The 17,606-nt window shown below is 40.1% G+C and overlaps 1 protein-coding gene across 2 annotated transcripts in view; it reads left to right on the forward strand.

Moving 5' to 3' along the window:
* The window catches only part of qng1 (Q-nucleotide N-glycosylase 1), a 177,521-nt gene that overhangs the window by 3,009 nt on the left and 156,906 nt on the right, over positions 1-17,606 (forward strand). The window contains exons 2-3 of one of the 2 annotated variants that reach the window (XM_079552871.1): positions 3,269-3,462; positions 12,946-13,096. In XM_079552871.1, coding sequence (XP_079408997.1) covers positions 3,277-3,462; positions 12,946-13,096 — 337 coding nt within the window. In that variant the 5' untranslated portion in view covers positions 3,269-3,276. Of the gene's footprint in view, positions 1-3,255; positions 3,463-12,945; positions 13,097-17,606 lie in introns of both variants that reach the window. The other variant, XM_079552870.1, reaches the window with a different exon arrangement.

The raw sequence follows: 17,606 nt of genomic DNA on the forward strand, positions 1-17,606 counted from the left end.
CAGTAAAACAATGTGGAGCACAGAAACCACAAATGCAGATCGCAGAAAAAGGCAAAAAATGCAGCTGTACCGAGAGAGAGGGAGGATGAAGTTCATTGTTGATCCTTGGGCAGATACTGTACCAATGGGGAATCCTCCTATGTCACAAGGCTATTAGAACCTAAAAAATGCCATGTAACCCCCAACATTTCTTGGGAAAAATCTGATTAGAACTTCCAAAGTAATGTGAAAAACATGAAAAAGATCTGTTTTCACATTGGTCACGGTATTGAACGTGCATTTTGTTTACACATAGAACTTAAATGCAAATCTATTAACATAGGGAATGGATTCCACTCTTTATTTTCTTTTATCCTTTGGTATAATGTGGCCCTTGCGGTCAAATTTCCTTTTTTAAATAAAACGACACGTATACAAGGTGAGCGTCGTCGTCTTAATCTCTCCTTGATTCGTTTCCGTCTCCCTAATGGAATGATCTAATAAAGGGTTGTATTTTCTTCCTTTCAAAATGGCACTTCCCATGAGGTGAGCATGTGTTATATTGGTGCACTCCGGAAAGGCCAATTGGATTCGCATGTACTGCACCCTACTATGCATGATTATAGAACTGCCTGAATGTACGGACGGCCTACGGAGTATTTCTATGGTAACTGGTTGAGAATAGATTGATTGAATTGCCTTTGTGTGGCCAAATGTTTTTCAAATTATCCCCTTCTTGTGCATTTTCTGTCGGGTTTGATTTATATCGTGGCTGAGGTTCTCTTAAAAGTAGCCACGCCCTTCAGGTTGTTCTATTGCGTTCGTGACAGCATTTAAAGTCATACATACTTTCAGATGACTGGATGGGGGTCATATTTATTTATTTATTTATTTATTTATTTATTTCAGTCATGTTAGTTACATGTTTTCACATTTCAACAACTATACATGCTTTTTTTTATACATGATTGAAAAGGAGCACGATGAAGACAACTCTTATGCTAAGTGCCCCTTTCTTCAAATACAAAAAATAGACAAAAAAAACAAAACATAAATGGTCTGATTCGCAGGTATTATACAAAAGCTCGAATAAACAACACAGGTACTACTGTTTTTAAAGTTGATATCTAATATTTACAGTAGTGTGTAAGAGTTGATATTTGTTGATTTGAACTGTTTTTTAAATTGGTGCACTGTGGAGGAGTTCTTTAAATTCAAGGGCAGGGTGTTCCACTATATATGACTAATATAACACTATGGGCGATTAAAAAAAACAAAAAAAACATCCACATTTACAGTTTAGCTTTATAGAAATAGAAAATATTGAACTTGTGTCATTGTTTGTTTGTGTTCTGTGGATAATGGGTCGACTAACTCCTCATTTGAAAGACCTCATTTTAACAGATCTTTTTTCTTGCTTTTTTTGTCGCTTTTTCATCACATTTTTATCACATTTCTGTCATATTTTTGTCACTTTTTATCACATTTTTGTCCATTTTTTGTAATTTTTTGTCCATTTTTTGTCATTTTTATCACTTTTTAGTCACTTTTTCATCAGATTTTCATAACATTTTTATCACTTTTTCGTCAAATTTTCATCAAATTTTTGTCAAATTTTTGCCACAATTTTAGTCACATTTTTGTCACTTTTTTGTAACATTTTTATCACATTTTTGTCACTTTTTTGTCACTGTTATGTCGCTAGTTTTTTCAAGAAGCTTTTAGATTTTAGGTTTCAAGCGGGGGTTAAGAGGTTAAACCAGGTAAAACATCTGCATTTCGACAGCTCAGGAAAAATTCTATCTGTATTAGGGCTGAAACAACTAATCGATTAATCGACAACTGATTGATTTTTGAAACAGTTGACAACTATTTTAGCAACTGATTAATCGCTTTCGAGTAAACAGAGGCTCAAATAGAGCAAAATTGACATTAACTTTTCTTTTTTTTTTTTATGAAAACCTGCTTTGTTTTTATAGTTAGGGTATGTAGTGTTTTGTACATTGTAAATTTCATAAATATCTGTATTTGTCTCATCTAATCAGAAGCAGAATTAGCACCAAGAGCCTCCAAAAACACTCACTTTAAGATTACTCCATTAACATGTCCATTAGGGTTGGGCGATATATCGATATTTAAGATATATCGATGTATTTTTTAATGAGAAATTAAATTAGACCATATCGCATATATCATATTTCAAATTCAGATAAGCTATTAAGTTAATATAAAGAAACAGGTCATCTCAAGCTGATTTTTAAACAAGTTTATCTTAAAGTGAGCACTTTATTTTGTTTTGTCTTTATATATAAATGCTGCCCTCAGAAAAAGATTGACCTATTTTATTTTATAGGCTATTTTATCCAAGCATTTTTTTTTTTTAATTAAATGTGCACCTTACAGAGCTTTGTTATACAGTTTTTATGATTACATTTTATAGTGAATTTTCGATAAAACTACTTGTATTTGGCTTTGACTTTCACTTAACATTTCATTTCACAGCTCTCACTTTGGGGAAAAAATATCGGGATATATATCATATATCGATATTCAACCTGTTTATTTGTCACCCTGTTTATGTCACATTGTGGAAGAGTTTTTGTCTCTTTTTTTGCAGTGTTTTCATTGTTGTTTTGTCGTGTTTTTGTTGCTTTTCTGGCACATTTATGTTGCTCTTTTGTAGATCTTTGGTCACCTTTTTTGTTGTGTTTCACCCTCGTTTTTTGCCGCTTATTAATTCAAGAAGCTTTTAGATTTGGGTTATGCTGAACTGGAGTAAATGTGCTCGGTTAAGGTGGGGGTTAAGAGGTTTAAATGGACAGTAGCCCGTATAATTGAGGCTTAAAGAGACGAGATGCAAGTTGGTCATTTTATGCTCACTACTGCCACCTCAGGTCATATGTGTAACTGCAGCTTCTATGTTAAGCTCGTGCATGGCAGCACTTCTGACCCGATTTAAACTTTTTGAGTGACAGTGCAGGATTTTAGAGGCAGTTGTGGTGAACAGGTCTGGGCTCATTCTACACATTAGGACATGGCTGGAACATGTAGGGGGAGGAAAATACTAAACTCTGTATAGTCCCTTTAAAAAAAGAGTATTTTTGGCAGTTCAGCGTGGATTTGTTTGTTTGTTTAGGTTCCTCTCACGCAACAACATTTAGGGAATACAGATTGACGCTTTTTTAGCTGTAGAATAACAACCAACCAAAGTAAACAGCATTTTTATGAAGCTTTATTCTTCTTCATTTTGCATGATACGTCTCAAATCTCAAACAGTCTTTGTAACCAGGTGTCGGGATGGAGCCCCCGCTGAGCCCGCGTGAGGCCGGTCAGTTTGTAGCAGAGCGGAGCCAGGACGTGTCTGTGGAGGAGGAGGGGGTGAAGAAGGTGGCGGAGATGCTCTACGGGCTGAAGAACTCCGACAAGCTCACTGCAGACGGCTGGAAGAAGGAAAATCCACTGGCCCCAGCGCCGTCATCTGACCAGGGAAGTTCTAGTGTCCATAGTGTGAAGACAAGGGGCTGAGCTGAGTTGCCAAAATATATACTAAAGTGGCGTCAGTGAAAAATAATTTGATCCTTTGGGAAGTAGAAAATTGTCCATCAAAATAATAATTCCAGTGTGAAAAAACACAAACATTGCCAAACACTCACACTGCTTTTAACCACATTGTTCCCTTATCAAAAACAGACTAGGGAGCAGTCATTTTCACATCAGAAACCTGTCCTCCACATTGTTAAAGAAACTGGCCACTGTTTTTCCATACTGAGAGATGTTTTTACCTGAGCTTAGACGAGTTGATGCGAGATGTTGTTAGCATTTAGCCACTCCCAGCCAGGGGCGGACTGGCCATAGGTCCATTCTGGAGGAGCACAGAAGGGCTGCTGGCTTGAGGGTCATCAGCCTGTAAGGAGGTGCTGCCACCCGGCCTTGCAATTGCACAGCGAAGCAGCAAAAAAATAAAAAAAATCTCTATTCTATTTGTTTAACAGCTCTGTTGTTCATTGGTGACACAGCAATTGCGCAATAAAAATTAGGCCTATTATAAATTGATGTCAAAATATGTCTTTGTGGACGCCTGTGTTTACACTAATTTGGGCCGGGCTGGTCAGAGTCCAGGGCCGTTTTTTAGTCCCAGTCCGCCCCTGCTCCCAGCGTATTCCTATGGACCCAAACGGGGGTGAAGTTCGAAGCGACCAAGCTCTTCCACGTTTCCCTTATTTAAATACGGTTACGTGAGCAGTTACACGATCCAAGTATAGTTACACAAAATTAAACATGTAGATTTTCTAAGTGGATAAAAGGGGAACTATATTGTGAGGCGTAATAACACTTTAGGAGCACTTCATTGTCCATGCAGTAATATCTTTTTATTGTTTGCTACAACTATGAATGTAAGCTCCATGCAAATGTTATGCTAACATCAGCTAAAGCTGCGCTAACAGTGGCTAAATGCTAATACCGGCAAAATCCCTGTTTAGACCAGCCATATGATGTTGTGAAATATTAAATCCGTATGACCTGTGTGTGAATAGTGAGGGCTGTCCACTCTCTTGTCCAATCAGAGGCCAGAGTCTGTTCACGTCACATCAGACACGGGTCAGCGCTTTGGCCACAGCCAGAGGTGGGTCCCCAAACCTATACCTGGTCAGATGAGTTTGGCCCTGGCCTTTGTTATGGAAAAGCTCGACAAAGCGGGTGAAAGAGCCATTCGGCCGACTCAAAGCTTGGAAAAGGAGCTGTAGAGGAGAGGAGGAGAGGCTAAATGTCTTTTTGCGTGACTGAGCGCACGCATAAAGACCAGACAGGTACGCATCAACTCGTCTAAGGTAAGAACATATCTCAGTCTGGAAAAACGGTGGCCTGTTCCTTTAAAGCTCAACACCCATCACTGGGCCCGCTCTGGCAATCCATACCAGCCCAGTCTGTCGCTCTTCTACTTACTTTTCTTTCATGATTTTAAAAAGTCCCAAAAGCATGTTTTTATTCCTCAATTATGCATGAAATGTCCTCTTTAGTGTAGTACATTTGTGAACGTGCTTGATGATTATGATTATTAACAACATCCAAAAGGAAAATCCAGTGTTACCCCTGACTGTTTTTGCACCGTTACATTAAGCCCATTATCCCTCATATTCAAACACATCCAAAATTTGCATACGAACAATGGTCACTGCGTTTAAACCATAGAGGTCTGATTTACCTTTTTGTTGTTGTTGTTTTTGACGCTTGTAATTGTCACGATGATCACTAATATTTGAACCACTTTAGCCTCCCTAATGTTTCATGCGGATGTTGTAAACTCTACTTTGATTCACTAATGGAGGCTGAGAAACAAAACACGTATTGCAAACTCAACTTGGGAGTCTTATCTTATCAATTAACCTCTCGCGTCCCTCCTTGAAAACATCTCGAGTAAGATAAACAGCTCGAGCTTCAAGTATGTGTACGAGTCTGACCTTCACTCAAAGAAGCAGCTTTGTACTTTCTGATGTAACTGTCGGAAATACTTCGCGTGTCCAGGGCCAGGCAGAACCTCACTCAGGTTCAATATTTAAAGGGATATTTCGGGGGTTTTGACATAGGGCCTCATTTCCTAGTTATCCAGAGTGTTGCTGATTTCTGGAGATATTTTTTTTTTGTAATTCATGCAGTTCTTATGTTTGAAGAGTTACGTAGCGCTAGGCTAGTGCAAGGCTAGTGCATTTCTATGGTATCAGCTAGCCTGCATTAAAAACAGTGTGACCCGCTGCACAGTGCACCTGAGGCAAATCACGTATAACGCCAGACTAACCATATAAATGTCTGTGTCCATAGAATAATTTTAACCATCTTGCATTTAAAATACCTTATAATTGAGCAGCATCAGCTTCGTGGTTGTATAAGCTACGCAGCGGCGGAGTGATCTGCTAGAAAATAGTCCCTCAAAATGTGATCATTCATGTGATGCAAGGTCAGTTATATTCCAAAAATTATTCTATGGACACAGTCATTTATAAGGTTAGTCTGGTGTTATAAGTGATTTGCCTCAGGTGCACTGTGGAGCGGGTCAGGCTGTTTTTAATGCAGGCTAGCTGATACCATAGAAATGCACTAGCCTTGCACTAGCCTAGCGCCACGAAACTCTTCAAATATAAGAACTGCATGAATTACAAAAAAAAATATTTCCAGAAATCACTAACACTCTGGATAACTAGGAAATGAGGCCCTATGTCAAAAATCCTGAAATATCCCTTTAAGCTGCACTGGCGGAAGTACAGCGAAAATGTGTCTTAATTGACTGAAAAATAAACATAGGCTAAATGTCTCGATGATTTGTTACTGAATCTTCCCTCTCAGTTTGTACGATAAGGTGAAATTACTCAGCTGTAATATTATAATGATTGTGTTCACAAACTTAATTGGTGTCAGTAGCTATTAATAAAGTACAAGATTAATATAGACTAAGGAATTTCACAGTTTCTCACAGTGCATCATTTATCACATATGGAAATTGCAAAAAAAAAAAAACGTGCTAACCCTGATTTAGACATCTACACATATGTTTTTAGAATATATGAGATTTTTGATGACCATATTAGTCCATTGTTTAGTCTCTTAAATGTGTACTAATCAGAAATGTAGTACTTCTCCTTGTTACAGCCAATTACTCAGGCAAAAGAGGAGGAAAAAGGTTGAGTTACAATTCAAAATGTATAATAAATAATATATATAAGCAAAAAAAAAAAAACACAATAAACCCAGACGAACTTGTTAAACTAAACCTCAGCCCAAAGGAATAAAATGTAAGCGTGTGGTAATATGTCCAGAGGGCAGTTATTTTAAGGCAGAGTTAAGTAGTTTGATGGCGACAGGCGGACATGATTTCCTCTCCCTCAGCGGAGCCGCGGGGCATTAATAGTCTGCTTCCGCTGAATCTTTATTTTGAGACATAAACTGAAAGCTCATGAAAAAGTACGGACCCAAGTATTTTTCCAAAATGTTACAGCCTTATGACCAGATTTGTTTTTGTTTGTTAAAGGGGGGGGGGGGGTTAGGGGGGTTAGGGTTAGTTAGTAGTTAGGTTAATTATCCAGAGTGTTGCTGATTTCTGGAGATTTTTTTTTTTTTTTCAAATTCATGCAGTTCTTATATTTGAAGAGTTGAAGAGTTTCGTGGCGCTAGGCTAATGCAAGGTTAGCACATTTCTACGGTATCAGCTAGCCTGCTTTAAAAACCGTCTGACCCGCTCCACAGAGCACCTGAGGCAAATCATAACGCCAGACTAACCATATAAATGTTTGTGTCAATGGAATAATTTTTGGAATATAACTGACCTTGCATCACATGAATGATCGCATTTTGAGGGACTATTTTCTAGCAGATCACTCCGCCACTGTGTAGCTTATACAACCACGAAGCTGATGTTGCTCAAATATAAGGTATTTTAAATGCACAATGGTTAAAATTACTCGACACAGACATTTATATGGTTAGTCTGGTGTTATAAGTGATTTGCCTCAGGTGCTCTGTGGAGCGGGTCAGACTGTTTTTAAAGCAGTACTAAGTAACTTATTTACCTTAATAAATCCTTTCCGTAGTCCCTGTGGGGGTAATACAAGTGTTTATGGGATGATTGGAGGGTCTTTCATCTCCCCCTGGTGTCTCTGGCCAGAAAACCATGTTTGCAACTTGACTGCCACCGGTCCGGAGAAAGCAATACACACTAATGTAATCACGAAGAAGAAGCTAATATGCTAACGGGAATAGCTAACTGCGGGCTAACGTCACTTTGAACAGTATTTACAGCCAAGTTTGAGTGGAAAAAAATATTTCTATTGTATAATTGGATGTACAGTAACCCTCTCTCCCTTCGCCTTTCCTGTCAGCGTAGTATTTACTCTCCAAGACAATTAATAAATTAAAAAATCGTAACTTGCTACTACACCTGCAGTTGCGCTTATGGCCTCTAGGGGGAAGAGTTACTTAGTACTGCTTTAATGCAGGCTAGCTGATACCATAGAAATGCACTAGCCTTGCACCACGTAACTCTTCAAACAGAAGAACTGCATGAATTAGAAAAAAAATATCTCCAGAAATCAGCAACACTCTGGATAACTAGGAAATGAGGCCCAATGTCAAACATCCTGAAATATCCCTTTAAAATGAGTCCCCATGCGCTGCACTGCAGTTGTTTATTAAACATCAGCTTAAACAAAAAAAGGAATGTTTTCATTTCTCAGAGCTTCAGCACCTTTGCCAAACGTCTCCAGGCCTTTGATCACGCCCCTGATCACTATGTGAGAATTCTCTTTGTGGATTTTATGTCAGCCTTCAGTTCTATGCAGGTAGGGCTGAGCGATATGGCCAAACATTTTAATCTCAGTTTTTTCCCAGTTGGGACGATTAGTTTTGATTATTTGTTTTTTTAAAGGTTTCCTGATTTTTGCTGATGAGAAAACTGCCAGACCATTAATATTTAGATTCAAAATATAATAATATACAATTAGATCCATTAAAATGTGTCTGCTCTCAAAAGTAAAACTTCTTAATAAGCCATGGAGTTTTCAAAAGCATTTTAGTTTTCTCATCCTCACGCCTCTGCTGTGATTGACAACCGTCTCCATGGAGACTCAAGGGGAAAGGGGCGGAGTTAAGCTGCTGCTCAGAGTGAGGGAAGGAAGAGGATCAGATTGGGGAAAGCTCTGTTTTAGCGGAAGAAAACTCCATGGCGCACTCTTAAATAACAACGTGTGGCCTTTGTAGAGCAGCAGAGATCAACACACCGCTAAATTCTCACCTCTCAGAACAGACCGTGCTAAATACAGGAGCACCTCAAGGGACAATTTTATCTCCTCTGCTTTTTTATATTTACACAAATGCTGTTCAAATTCAGAATGAATCTTTTTCTGTATATGCCGATGATATGGTGCCAGTTGCTTTATTGCAGAAATGAAACACTGTGATGGAGAGTCAGTATTTTAATCACTTGTGTTACAACAGTGGTAAAACAAAGGAGCCCATTGTTCATAATAATAATGAGGCACTGGCACCAGTATAGATTCATGGTCAAAAGGTTGAGATTGTTGACAACAAGACGGAGCCCTTGCTTTATTTTTGAGTAATGATCACAACGTTTGTATCGACTTCATAAACAGTCTGTCCTTGAAACGGTGTATAAGAGCCGTGTGGAGAACATCCTCACCTTTAACATAACATAGCAATAAGAGTAAACCAAGGACATGAGCTCAAAGGTCATTGGGAAGCCACAGAGATCTTTGGGTCGTCTGTACAAGGCGATGCTTATCATAAATGACTCTTTCCATGTGCTAAACCATGGGTTTGAACTACTGCCGTCAGGACCATGGACCATAGTAAAATTATAAATGGATTGAGGGAGCGAGACTTCCCTAAGGCGTTCGGCGTGGGCTAACTCAAGCCTGCTCATGCTAGCGATTTGACTGGGTTTTGGTGCCAGCTCCGTTATTCAGAATAAAAATAGTAAAAGGATGAAAATGGGACAATGTTGCACATGTTAAAGGGATATTTCAGGATTTTTGACATAGGGCCTCATTTCCTAGTTATCCAGAGTGTTGCTGATTTCTGGAGATATTTTTTTTGTAATTATTGCAGTTCTTATGTTTTAAGAGTTTCGCTGCGCTAGGTTAATGCAAGGCTGGCGCATTTTCTACGATGTCTGCTAGCCTGCATTAAAAACAGTCTTACGCACTCCACAGTGCACCTGAGGCAAATCACTTATAACGCCAGACTAACCATATAAATGTCTGTGTCGCATTTAAAATACCTTATGGTTAAAATGATTCTATCGACACAGACATTTATATGGTTAGTCTGGCGTTATAAGTGATTTGCCTCAGGTGCACTGTGGAGCGGGTCAGACGGTTTTTAATGCAGGCTAGCTGATACCATAGACATGCACTAGCCTTGCACTAGCCTAGCGCCACGAAACTCTTCAAACGTAAGAACTGCATGAATTACAAAAAAAAAATCTCCAGGTACCAGCAACACTCTGGATAACTAGGAAATGAGGCCCTATGTCAAAAATCCTGAAATATCCCTTTAAGACTCACACGTGGAGGTCAGAATGACAAGCCTATGTTCAAAAAAAGTTTAAATGGAAAGTCCATAGGAAGAGGGAACTTCCGGAGCCAGCTGCCATTTCATGACGGTTACAGGAAGACGTAGGCCACAATAAGTCCATTCTTAATTTTACAGTTTATGGTCAGGACAGAGATACAGAGTCTTATCAGAAGAAAACATTCACAAGAGCTTCTTTTTGTGCAGCTGTGCTTGATGCTGGATGTTGATGTGTTGCATGTGTTTTAAGGGGATGATAAAGTGTTCGTATTCATACTGTATATTCCACTCCAGAACCATTTAATACACAAACATCAATGTTACTCCGTCAAACTCCAAACCAGGTACTTTTACTGCAAAAGGAGGCTGTAGACTTGACTATTGAAATGCCCCTTTGTGATTTTAATTAAATTTGACAGCATCACATCCTACTATCTGAAAATACCCAGTGGTTAAGGGAAGTCGCTTCCTAGTAGAGCATTAGCTTTTACCATGACAAAAGCAGGATTACCATTTGTATAACTCAACACACCAGGTACTTGAGAACCCTTGAAAGAGCTTACATATCAGGATGGGGTTTTCAGTGGTGGATAATGACCAGGACTGGAGCTGAGGTGACATATGTTCAAAAAACAGGTGAAGATTCAAAACAGACTTCTTTTATGCCAATATATACAGACGTAACTTTAAAAGAGCACATTGTTATTCTGCAATGAGAGAGTGTCACAATCTCTCATGGGATCAGGAGCCAGTGCTGTTCTGTCTGTTATATTTTCAAACTGATTCATCCAAAAGGAAAATGTACTGTTGAACTATTTATGCAATATCAGCAGCATAACCGTTTTGTACCTAAACCTAAAATGCTCAAATCAATTCTTGATAATATATTGATTTCAATGACAGTTGGGACGACTGTAGAAACAGACATGACAACTTTAATGTAGATTAATTTACATGGAAGTAGAATTCACCTTATTCCAGAAGTTTGCATACCGGTATGTGCCAGGGCCCCTTCTGAAACGAGCAGATTGGCAAGGGGTCTAACACCAAACCGGATGTGCGTCAGCGTCCGCCATGATAAGAAGCCTCCGAATTGGGCTGTCAGTTAGGAAGGAGTTAGGAAAAGGAGCCTCAATGCTAACTATCATAGCTACTTTAGCATAGGAACCTCTGGTGCTAACTATCATAGCTACTTTAGCATAGGAACCTCTGGTGCTAACTATCATAGCTACTTCAGCATAGGGACCTCTGATGCTAACTATCATAGCTACTTTAGCATAGGAACCTCTGGTGCTAACTATCATAGCTACTTTAGCATAGGAACCTCTGGTGCTAACTATCATAGCTACTTTAGCATAGGAACCTCTGGTGCTAACTATCATAGCTACTTCAGCATAGGGACCTCTGATGCTAACTATCATAGCTACTTTAGCATAGGAACCTCTGGTGCTAACTATCATAGCTACTTTAGCATAGAGACCTCTGATGCTAACTATCATAGCTACTTTAGCATAGGGACCTCTGGTGCTAACTATCATAGCTACTTTAGCATAGGGACCTCTGGTGCTAACTATCATAGCTACTTTAGCATAGGGACTTCGGATGCTAACTATCATAGCTACTTTAGCATAGGGACCTCTGTTGCTAACTATCATAGCTACTTTAGCATAGGGACTCCTGGTGCTAATTATCATAGCTACTTTAGCATAGGGACTTCTGATGCTAACTATCATAGCTACTTTAGCATAGGGACTTCTGGTGCTAACTATCATAGCTACTTTAGCATAGGGACCTCTGGTGCTAACTATCATAGCTACTTTAGCATAGGGACTTCTGGTGCTAACTATCATAGCTACTTTAGCATAGGGACTTCTGGTGCTAACTATCATAGCTACTTTAGCATAGGGACCTCTTGTGCTAACTATCATAGCTACTTTAGCATAGGGACCTCTTGTGCTAACTATCATAGCTACTTTAGCATAGGGACCTCTGGTGCTAACTAACCAGTGATTAGGAGCTACTGTGTGTGCCATCCCATAAGCCACCGCACCGCCAACCCCCCACCCTCCTCAGCCCCACCGCGAGTGATTCATGCACAACCACTGTTGATTGACAGGAGGATTTAATTAAAAAATGTGGAATAAGATTTTGCACAAGCCAAACTTTATAAAAGCAACAAAATCCATGTTGTCGTCACCACAGCTCAGTCACATGTCACTGTTATAAAGCGTCGCCTCAGTAAATGGCTTGAAGACAGTTTGTGCTTTTGTGCTTTTGCTTTCATTTAGTAGAAACTTCAGCCGCATCATTTGCATGTAGCTTTATGAAACAGCTGTTGAGATAAAATAACACTAAAATGAAATGTGAGGCTCATCTGGATTATTCTTTTTTTTTGCCTTAAATGTCTCTATTTGGGCACTATGTTGTTGCATATGCAATACAGTAGGGGGCGGCATGCGCTTTTGTTTGCCTGCAGTCTGCCAATAACCTTAAAGTAGAAGAACAGCAGGGATAGGACATAGAGGCTATAATTTGATGGTTTCGGATGCAGCCTTGGCAAAAAGAGGCAAAGGTGGGCGGGGCGGAATAAGTAAACTGTCCTTTGAAAATGAAAACAAGAAGAAGTACCAGTTTGGTTTTATCCACATCCTCAGATACTTTATCAGCTGGTACTTGATGGTGGTTTGAATATTGTCATTATGTCCTAATAAGTGGTGATCAAAGTGTGCAAAGGCGCTTCCATCAATCGATCCCAAGACACCTTACCACCACCGAGTATGTAGAAAATGAATAGATTATCTTTGTGAAGCGCTTTGTGAGTCTGTGGATGTGCTGTACAAAGAGATTCCTTTTCCTTTGTGGTTTGTATGACCTTGTCCTGTGACCCTGCAGGCGGTGAACTGGGTGTTTGTGGTGGACACCATGAACTTCTCCTTCTGGCCCGACTCGGACCTGCAACAGTGTGAGGTCACCTACAGGGGGAGCACTTACACGGGATACATGACTCTGTGCGCCGCCATCAGCCGGGCCTTGGATGAAGGTACTCGCCTATAAACTACACAGACAAGTATATATTTCAGACAGATTGATGCTACTTTGTTTTTGATGCGATCTGGTTTAATAATACACTCCATTAGTAATAAATAATCAGTGTTTTGTCAGCCTCTCATTCATGGACCCGCATTTCAACACTTAACAAATATGCATATGAGCTGCTAATAAATGGGCACATGCTTTTAAGATAGGACTGCAAATATGATTATTATTATACTTCTATTATACCACTTTAGTGACACAGTTTTGAATAATCTGAGAAAGGGTAGTTCCAGGTTAAATCCTTGCCAGCTCCATAAGCTTGATACAACGTTGTTCCCTCGACAGAGACATACTTGGAGTAATGTTTTATTTCATTCATGCAGTGTTGAGTAATCCCCAGCTAACACTGTGTAATTTATCTGTTTCTTCTTCAGTGCTTTGTTCTGTACTTCCGGGACACAACTGCTTCATAATGCCCATAATCCGACATTATATTAGTTCTGAGCCATTCTGCTCATTGTGTGTTTATCAGGCCGTGCTGAAGCTGTATAAAACATTCATTGAATCGAAACTGGATGTTTTTAATAAGTTATTCCATCAGCTGCCAACAGGAGGAGCCCCATGTCCTCTGCAATGTCAAAAGATCCAGCGTTGCGTTAATTTTTCACCACAATCTTGACTTGATAATGGGAGAGTGTAACCAATGATCAAACCCTTCTACAGAACATCTCAACGATACTCATTCTGGGTTTAAAACTTGAACTCTGTGGTCGCCAATCCATGCCTGAAAATTATGTCTCCTTGAACCACTCTTTCACAATGTGAGCCCGATGGATCCTGGCATCGTCATTCAGGATGTTCAGGTCGGCTGATCTCAGTCTTTGGGCACATAGCGTTTCTGAACCTAGACCTGGGCTGCGTCCGAAACCATCAAATTATAGCCTCTATGTCCTAGCCCTAGCTCCTGATCCTTAACCTTTCATGGGGTCAACTGTTAGATCTCTATGCAGTTAGTGAACTTTTGCTTCAGCAGCATTTGCCCAATTCGACCGTCCTTACCCAGGGGAAGGGGAAGTGACATCACCAACAGCTGCTGTTCTTCTTCTTTAAGGTTATTGGCAGACTGCAGGCAAACAAAAGAGCATGCCACCTACTGTATTGCATATGCAACAACGTAGTGTCCAAATAAAGACATTTAAAGGGGCTAGATACAAGTTGGCCATTTTATACTCACTACTGCCACCTCAGGTCATACTTGTATCTGCAGCTTCTATATTAAGCTTGTGCATGACGGCACTTCGTATCCGAATTAACACCTTTTTGAGAGATAGTGCAGGATTTTAGAGGCAGTTGTGGTGAACAGGTCTGAGCTCATTCTACACATTAGGACATGGCTGGAACATGCAGGGGGAGGAAAATACATCATTTTAGCATTTTTAAACTCCGTAGGGTCCCTTTAAGGAGGGAAAAAAAAAGAAAAATCCAGATAAGCCATCACATTTCCCTTTAGCCTTATTTTATCTCTCTTTTATGGGATGGCACATAGGCTCTAATCACCAGTTAGTTAGCATCAAAGGTCCCTTAGCTAAAGTGGCTATGATAGTGAGGATTGACGCTCCTTTTCCTCACTCCTTCCTAACTGACAGCCCAATTCGGACGCTTCTTATCATCACGGTTATGTGAGTAGTTACACAATCTTAGTATAGTTGCACAAAATTAAATAAGGTACTATATTGTAACACCTTGGAGCTTGGTCGATTCTAACTTCACCCCCGTTTGGCCCCATAGAGGAGAGGAGGAGAAGCTAAATGCTAACAACAGCTATGGTCTTTTTGCATGACTGAGGGTACGCAATAAGACCAGACAGGTACGCATAAACTTGTCTAAGCTCAGGTAAGAACATATCTCAGTATGGAAAAAGGTGGCCTTGCACTTTAAATCCAGGTGGGCCCTTTTTTTGGGGGGTCAGGCAGTGTCATAAATATATAGGTTATTTTATTCTAGGTTTTACACAGATTTTACACAATAAGACCCCATTGAAATCACATTTCTAAAATATACTTACGGTATTGTAATAAATCTAAAGATAATATTCGCTCCTGTCTATCTAAAATCGTGACCCCCATCAAATTTTACAATGAAAAGCCATTACTTCATAAACCAAATGCGTTTTCAGAGTAACCTTTGCGGATCAGCGTGCCCTGCGTTTTCCCCCCGCTCTCTGTACATGTAGCCCTCTTGTCGTAGCGCTGTTTTGTATGCTTTTATTGTGCATCGCCCAATTACGGTGCGCGTGCCCTTTTCTTGAACCGCCAGCGCAGTAGAAATTGCTCGTAGCGCGGCATGCATCCGTGAATCATTTATAATTAGTTTGAATGACTCCGGATATGTATCAATTATGGCTCGCATGGAATAGTGCTTTCTCTGTGTGGTCGCCACGGCCTCGGTAATTACCAGAGATTCTCCCAGAAAATGACAGGAGCTTGCCCGCAGAGTCAATCTTGTTGATAGCGTGAGGCCACAATACATTACGTGGCTCGAGAAATGGCCACTGCCGTGTTGTATGTCTGTTATTATAGGGAAAGATAACTTTATAACTGGACGTTCAGGAGGACAAACAATGGCTTTCCATCATGGTTTTACAATAGTGCTGGGGTTATTGTGTGTGCACACTTCAATGTGTGGACTGTATGGCAGGGCTGTGCTTTAAATGTGAGACTGGGCATAATGGACTAGACAACATCATTTAAAAATATAAACAAAAATTAGGTGAATCATGACGGAACCTAAGCATATTTTTCAGTGATAATACACCCTTTTTTGCTGATAGTAAGTTAGTCGAAGTCAAATCTCAGTGAGTTTCTGATATATTGGAGTAGGGGAAATCTGCTAACCCGAGCGAGACAGATCCACCATGATAGTGCGCCCTCTGCTGGGTAAAGTGGATCTAGACCGATCAGCTTGTAACAATTCACCTGTCTTTTCAAAGGCGATAAAGCTACTATGCTTTTGTAGGTAACGGGCAGATCTGTATACCAGCAGGGGTGAAAACCAACAAACACACAGATTTCATTGGCTTTGGTGATCAACCATATATTTCAGTAAGTAGGTAAATGCGTAATGCACCCCCACGCTCGAGCGTAAACCCCTTCCAACAACAAACAAAACTACGCACTAAGGTGCTTGAAAATATAATTCATATAAAGTCCATACACAAGAAGTCCAGACCTCGAAGCCTTGCCCTCCTGTGCACCTGAAGTCGGACCAGACACTCCCAGCAGCTCCGTGAAGCGTTAATCCACACCTGTCAATGGATTGAGTTTCGAAACAGTTAGGTAATAATCCACAAAAAGGTTAGCTCCCGGCAGCGCAACTCTGGCAAAAATGTCCCAAGTCGGCGTGTGACATCACATCTCCCTGAGCACACCCTGTTCCCCTGATATACCGGTAACATCCCCAATCCTCAATTAACACAGGAATATAATCCGATTAAAACAATGCTAATGCAATGATTACAATACAATGATTTTATACCCTCTGTGACCAGGTTCTGCACACACTGACACTACAAAGGGTTTGCTTCACCCCTGCTGTGTGACTCACATGTACTGAGTGGTCTATGTGGTTGATGTTGATCTACGTAAAGGAACAGGCCACCATTTTTTTTATTATGCTGAGATATGTTCTTGCCTGAGCTTAGACGAGTTGATGCGTACCTGTCTGGTCTTTGTGCATGTGCTTAGTCACGCAAAAAGACCAAAGATGTTGTTAGCATTTAGCCTCTCCAAACAGGCCAAAAAGGGATGAAGTTAGAAGTGACCAAGCTTTTCCATGTTTCCCCTATTTAAATACGGTTACATGACTAGTTGCACGATCCAAGTATAGTTACTCAAAATTAAACATGTCGATTTTCTAAGCGGATAAAAAGGGGAACTATATTGTAAGGCGTAATAACACCGTAGAACTGGAGAAAATGCACAAAAAACCAACAAGACAAGCCTAAGGCGTCAAAAATGATTGTACAATCCTGAACAAACATAATATAGGTCAGCACCTTTAAGGAGGCAATCAAGAGCCACCCCTATAGGGCAGTAAATAGTGGCGAGGAGGTCTTTCAGGGTTCAAGGACCTGGAATACTGTTGTGAAGAAGTACAACTGCAAAGTACAATGGCACTGATCAGGAGGATGGCCCCAGAACCTGTGTCAAGCAGCAGACATACTATTTAAAATACAATGATTCTTTCCCAGGCATGACCTAAAAAGTAAAACATTCACAGACCTTCACCTCGTAACCCCCAGCGGAACCATGTGCATTTTCTCCAGTTTGGCTTTACCCAAATCTAAGAGCTTCTTGAAGCAAAAAAAGCAAAAGAGCGGCAAAAATGTGATGAAAATCTGACGAAAACGTGACCAAAACCTGACGAAACAAGACAAAAACCTGACGAAAACAAGACAAAAACCTGACAAAAACTTGACAAAAACCTGATGAAAACAAGACAAAAACCTGACGAAA

This window comes from Gobius niger, assembly GCF_951799975.1.
Source record: "Gobius niger genome assembly, chromosome: 1".
NCBI lineage: Eukaryota > Metazoa > Chordata > Actinopteri > Gobiiformes > Gobiidae > Gobius > Gobius niger.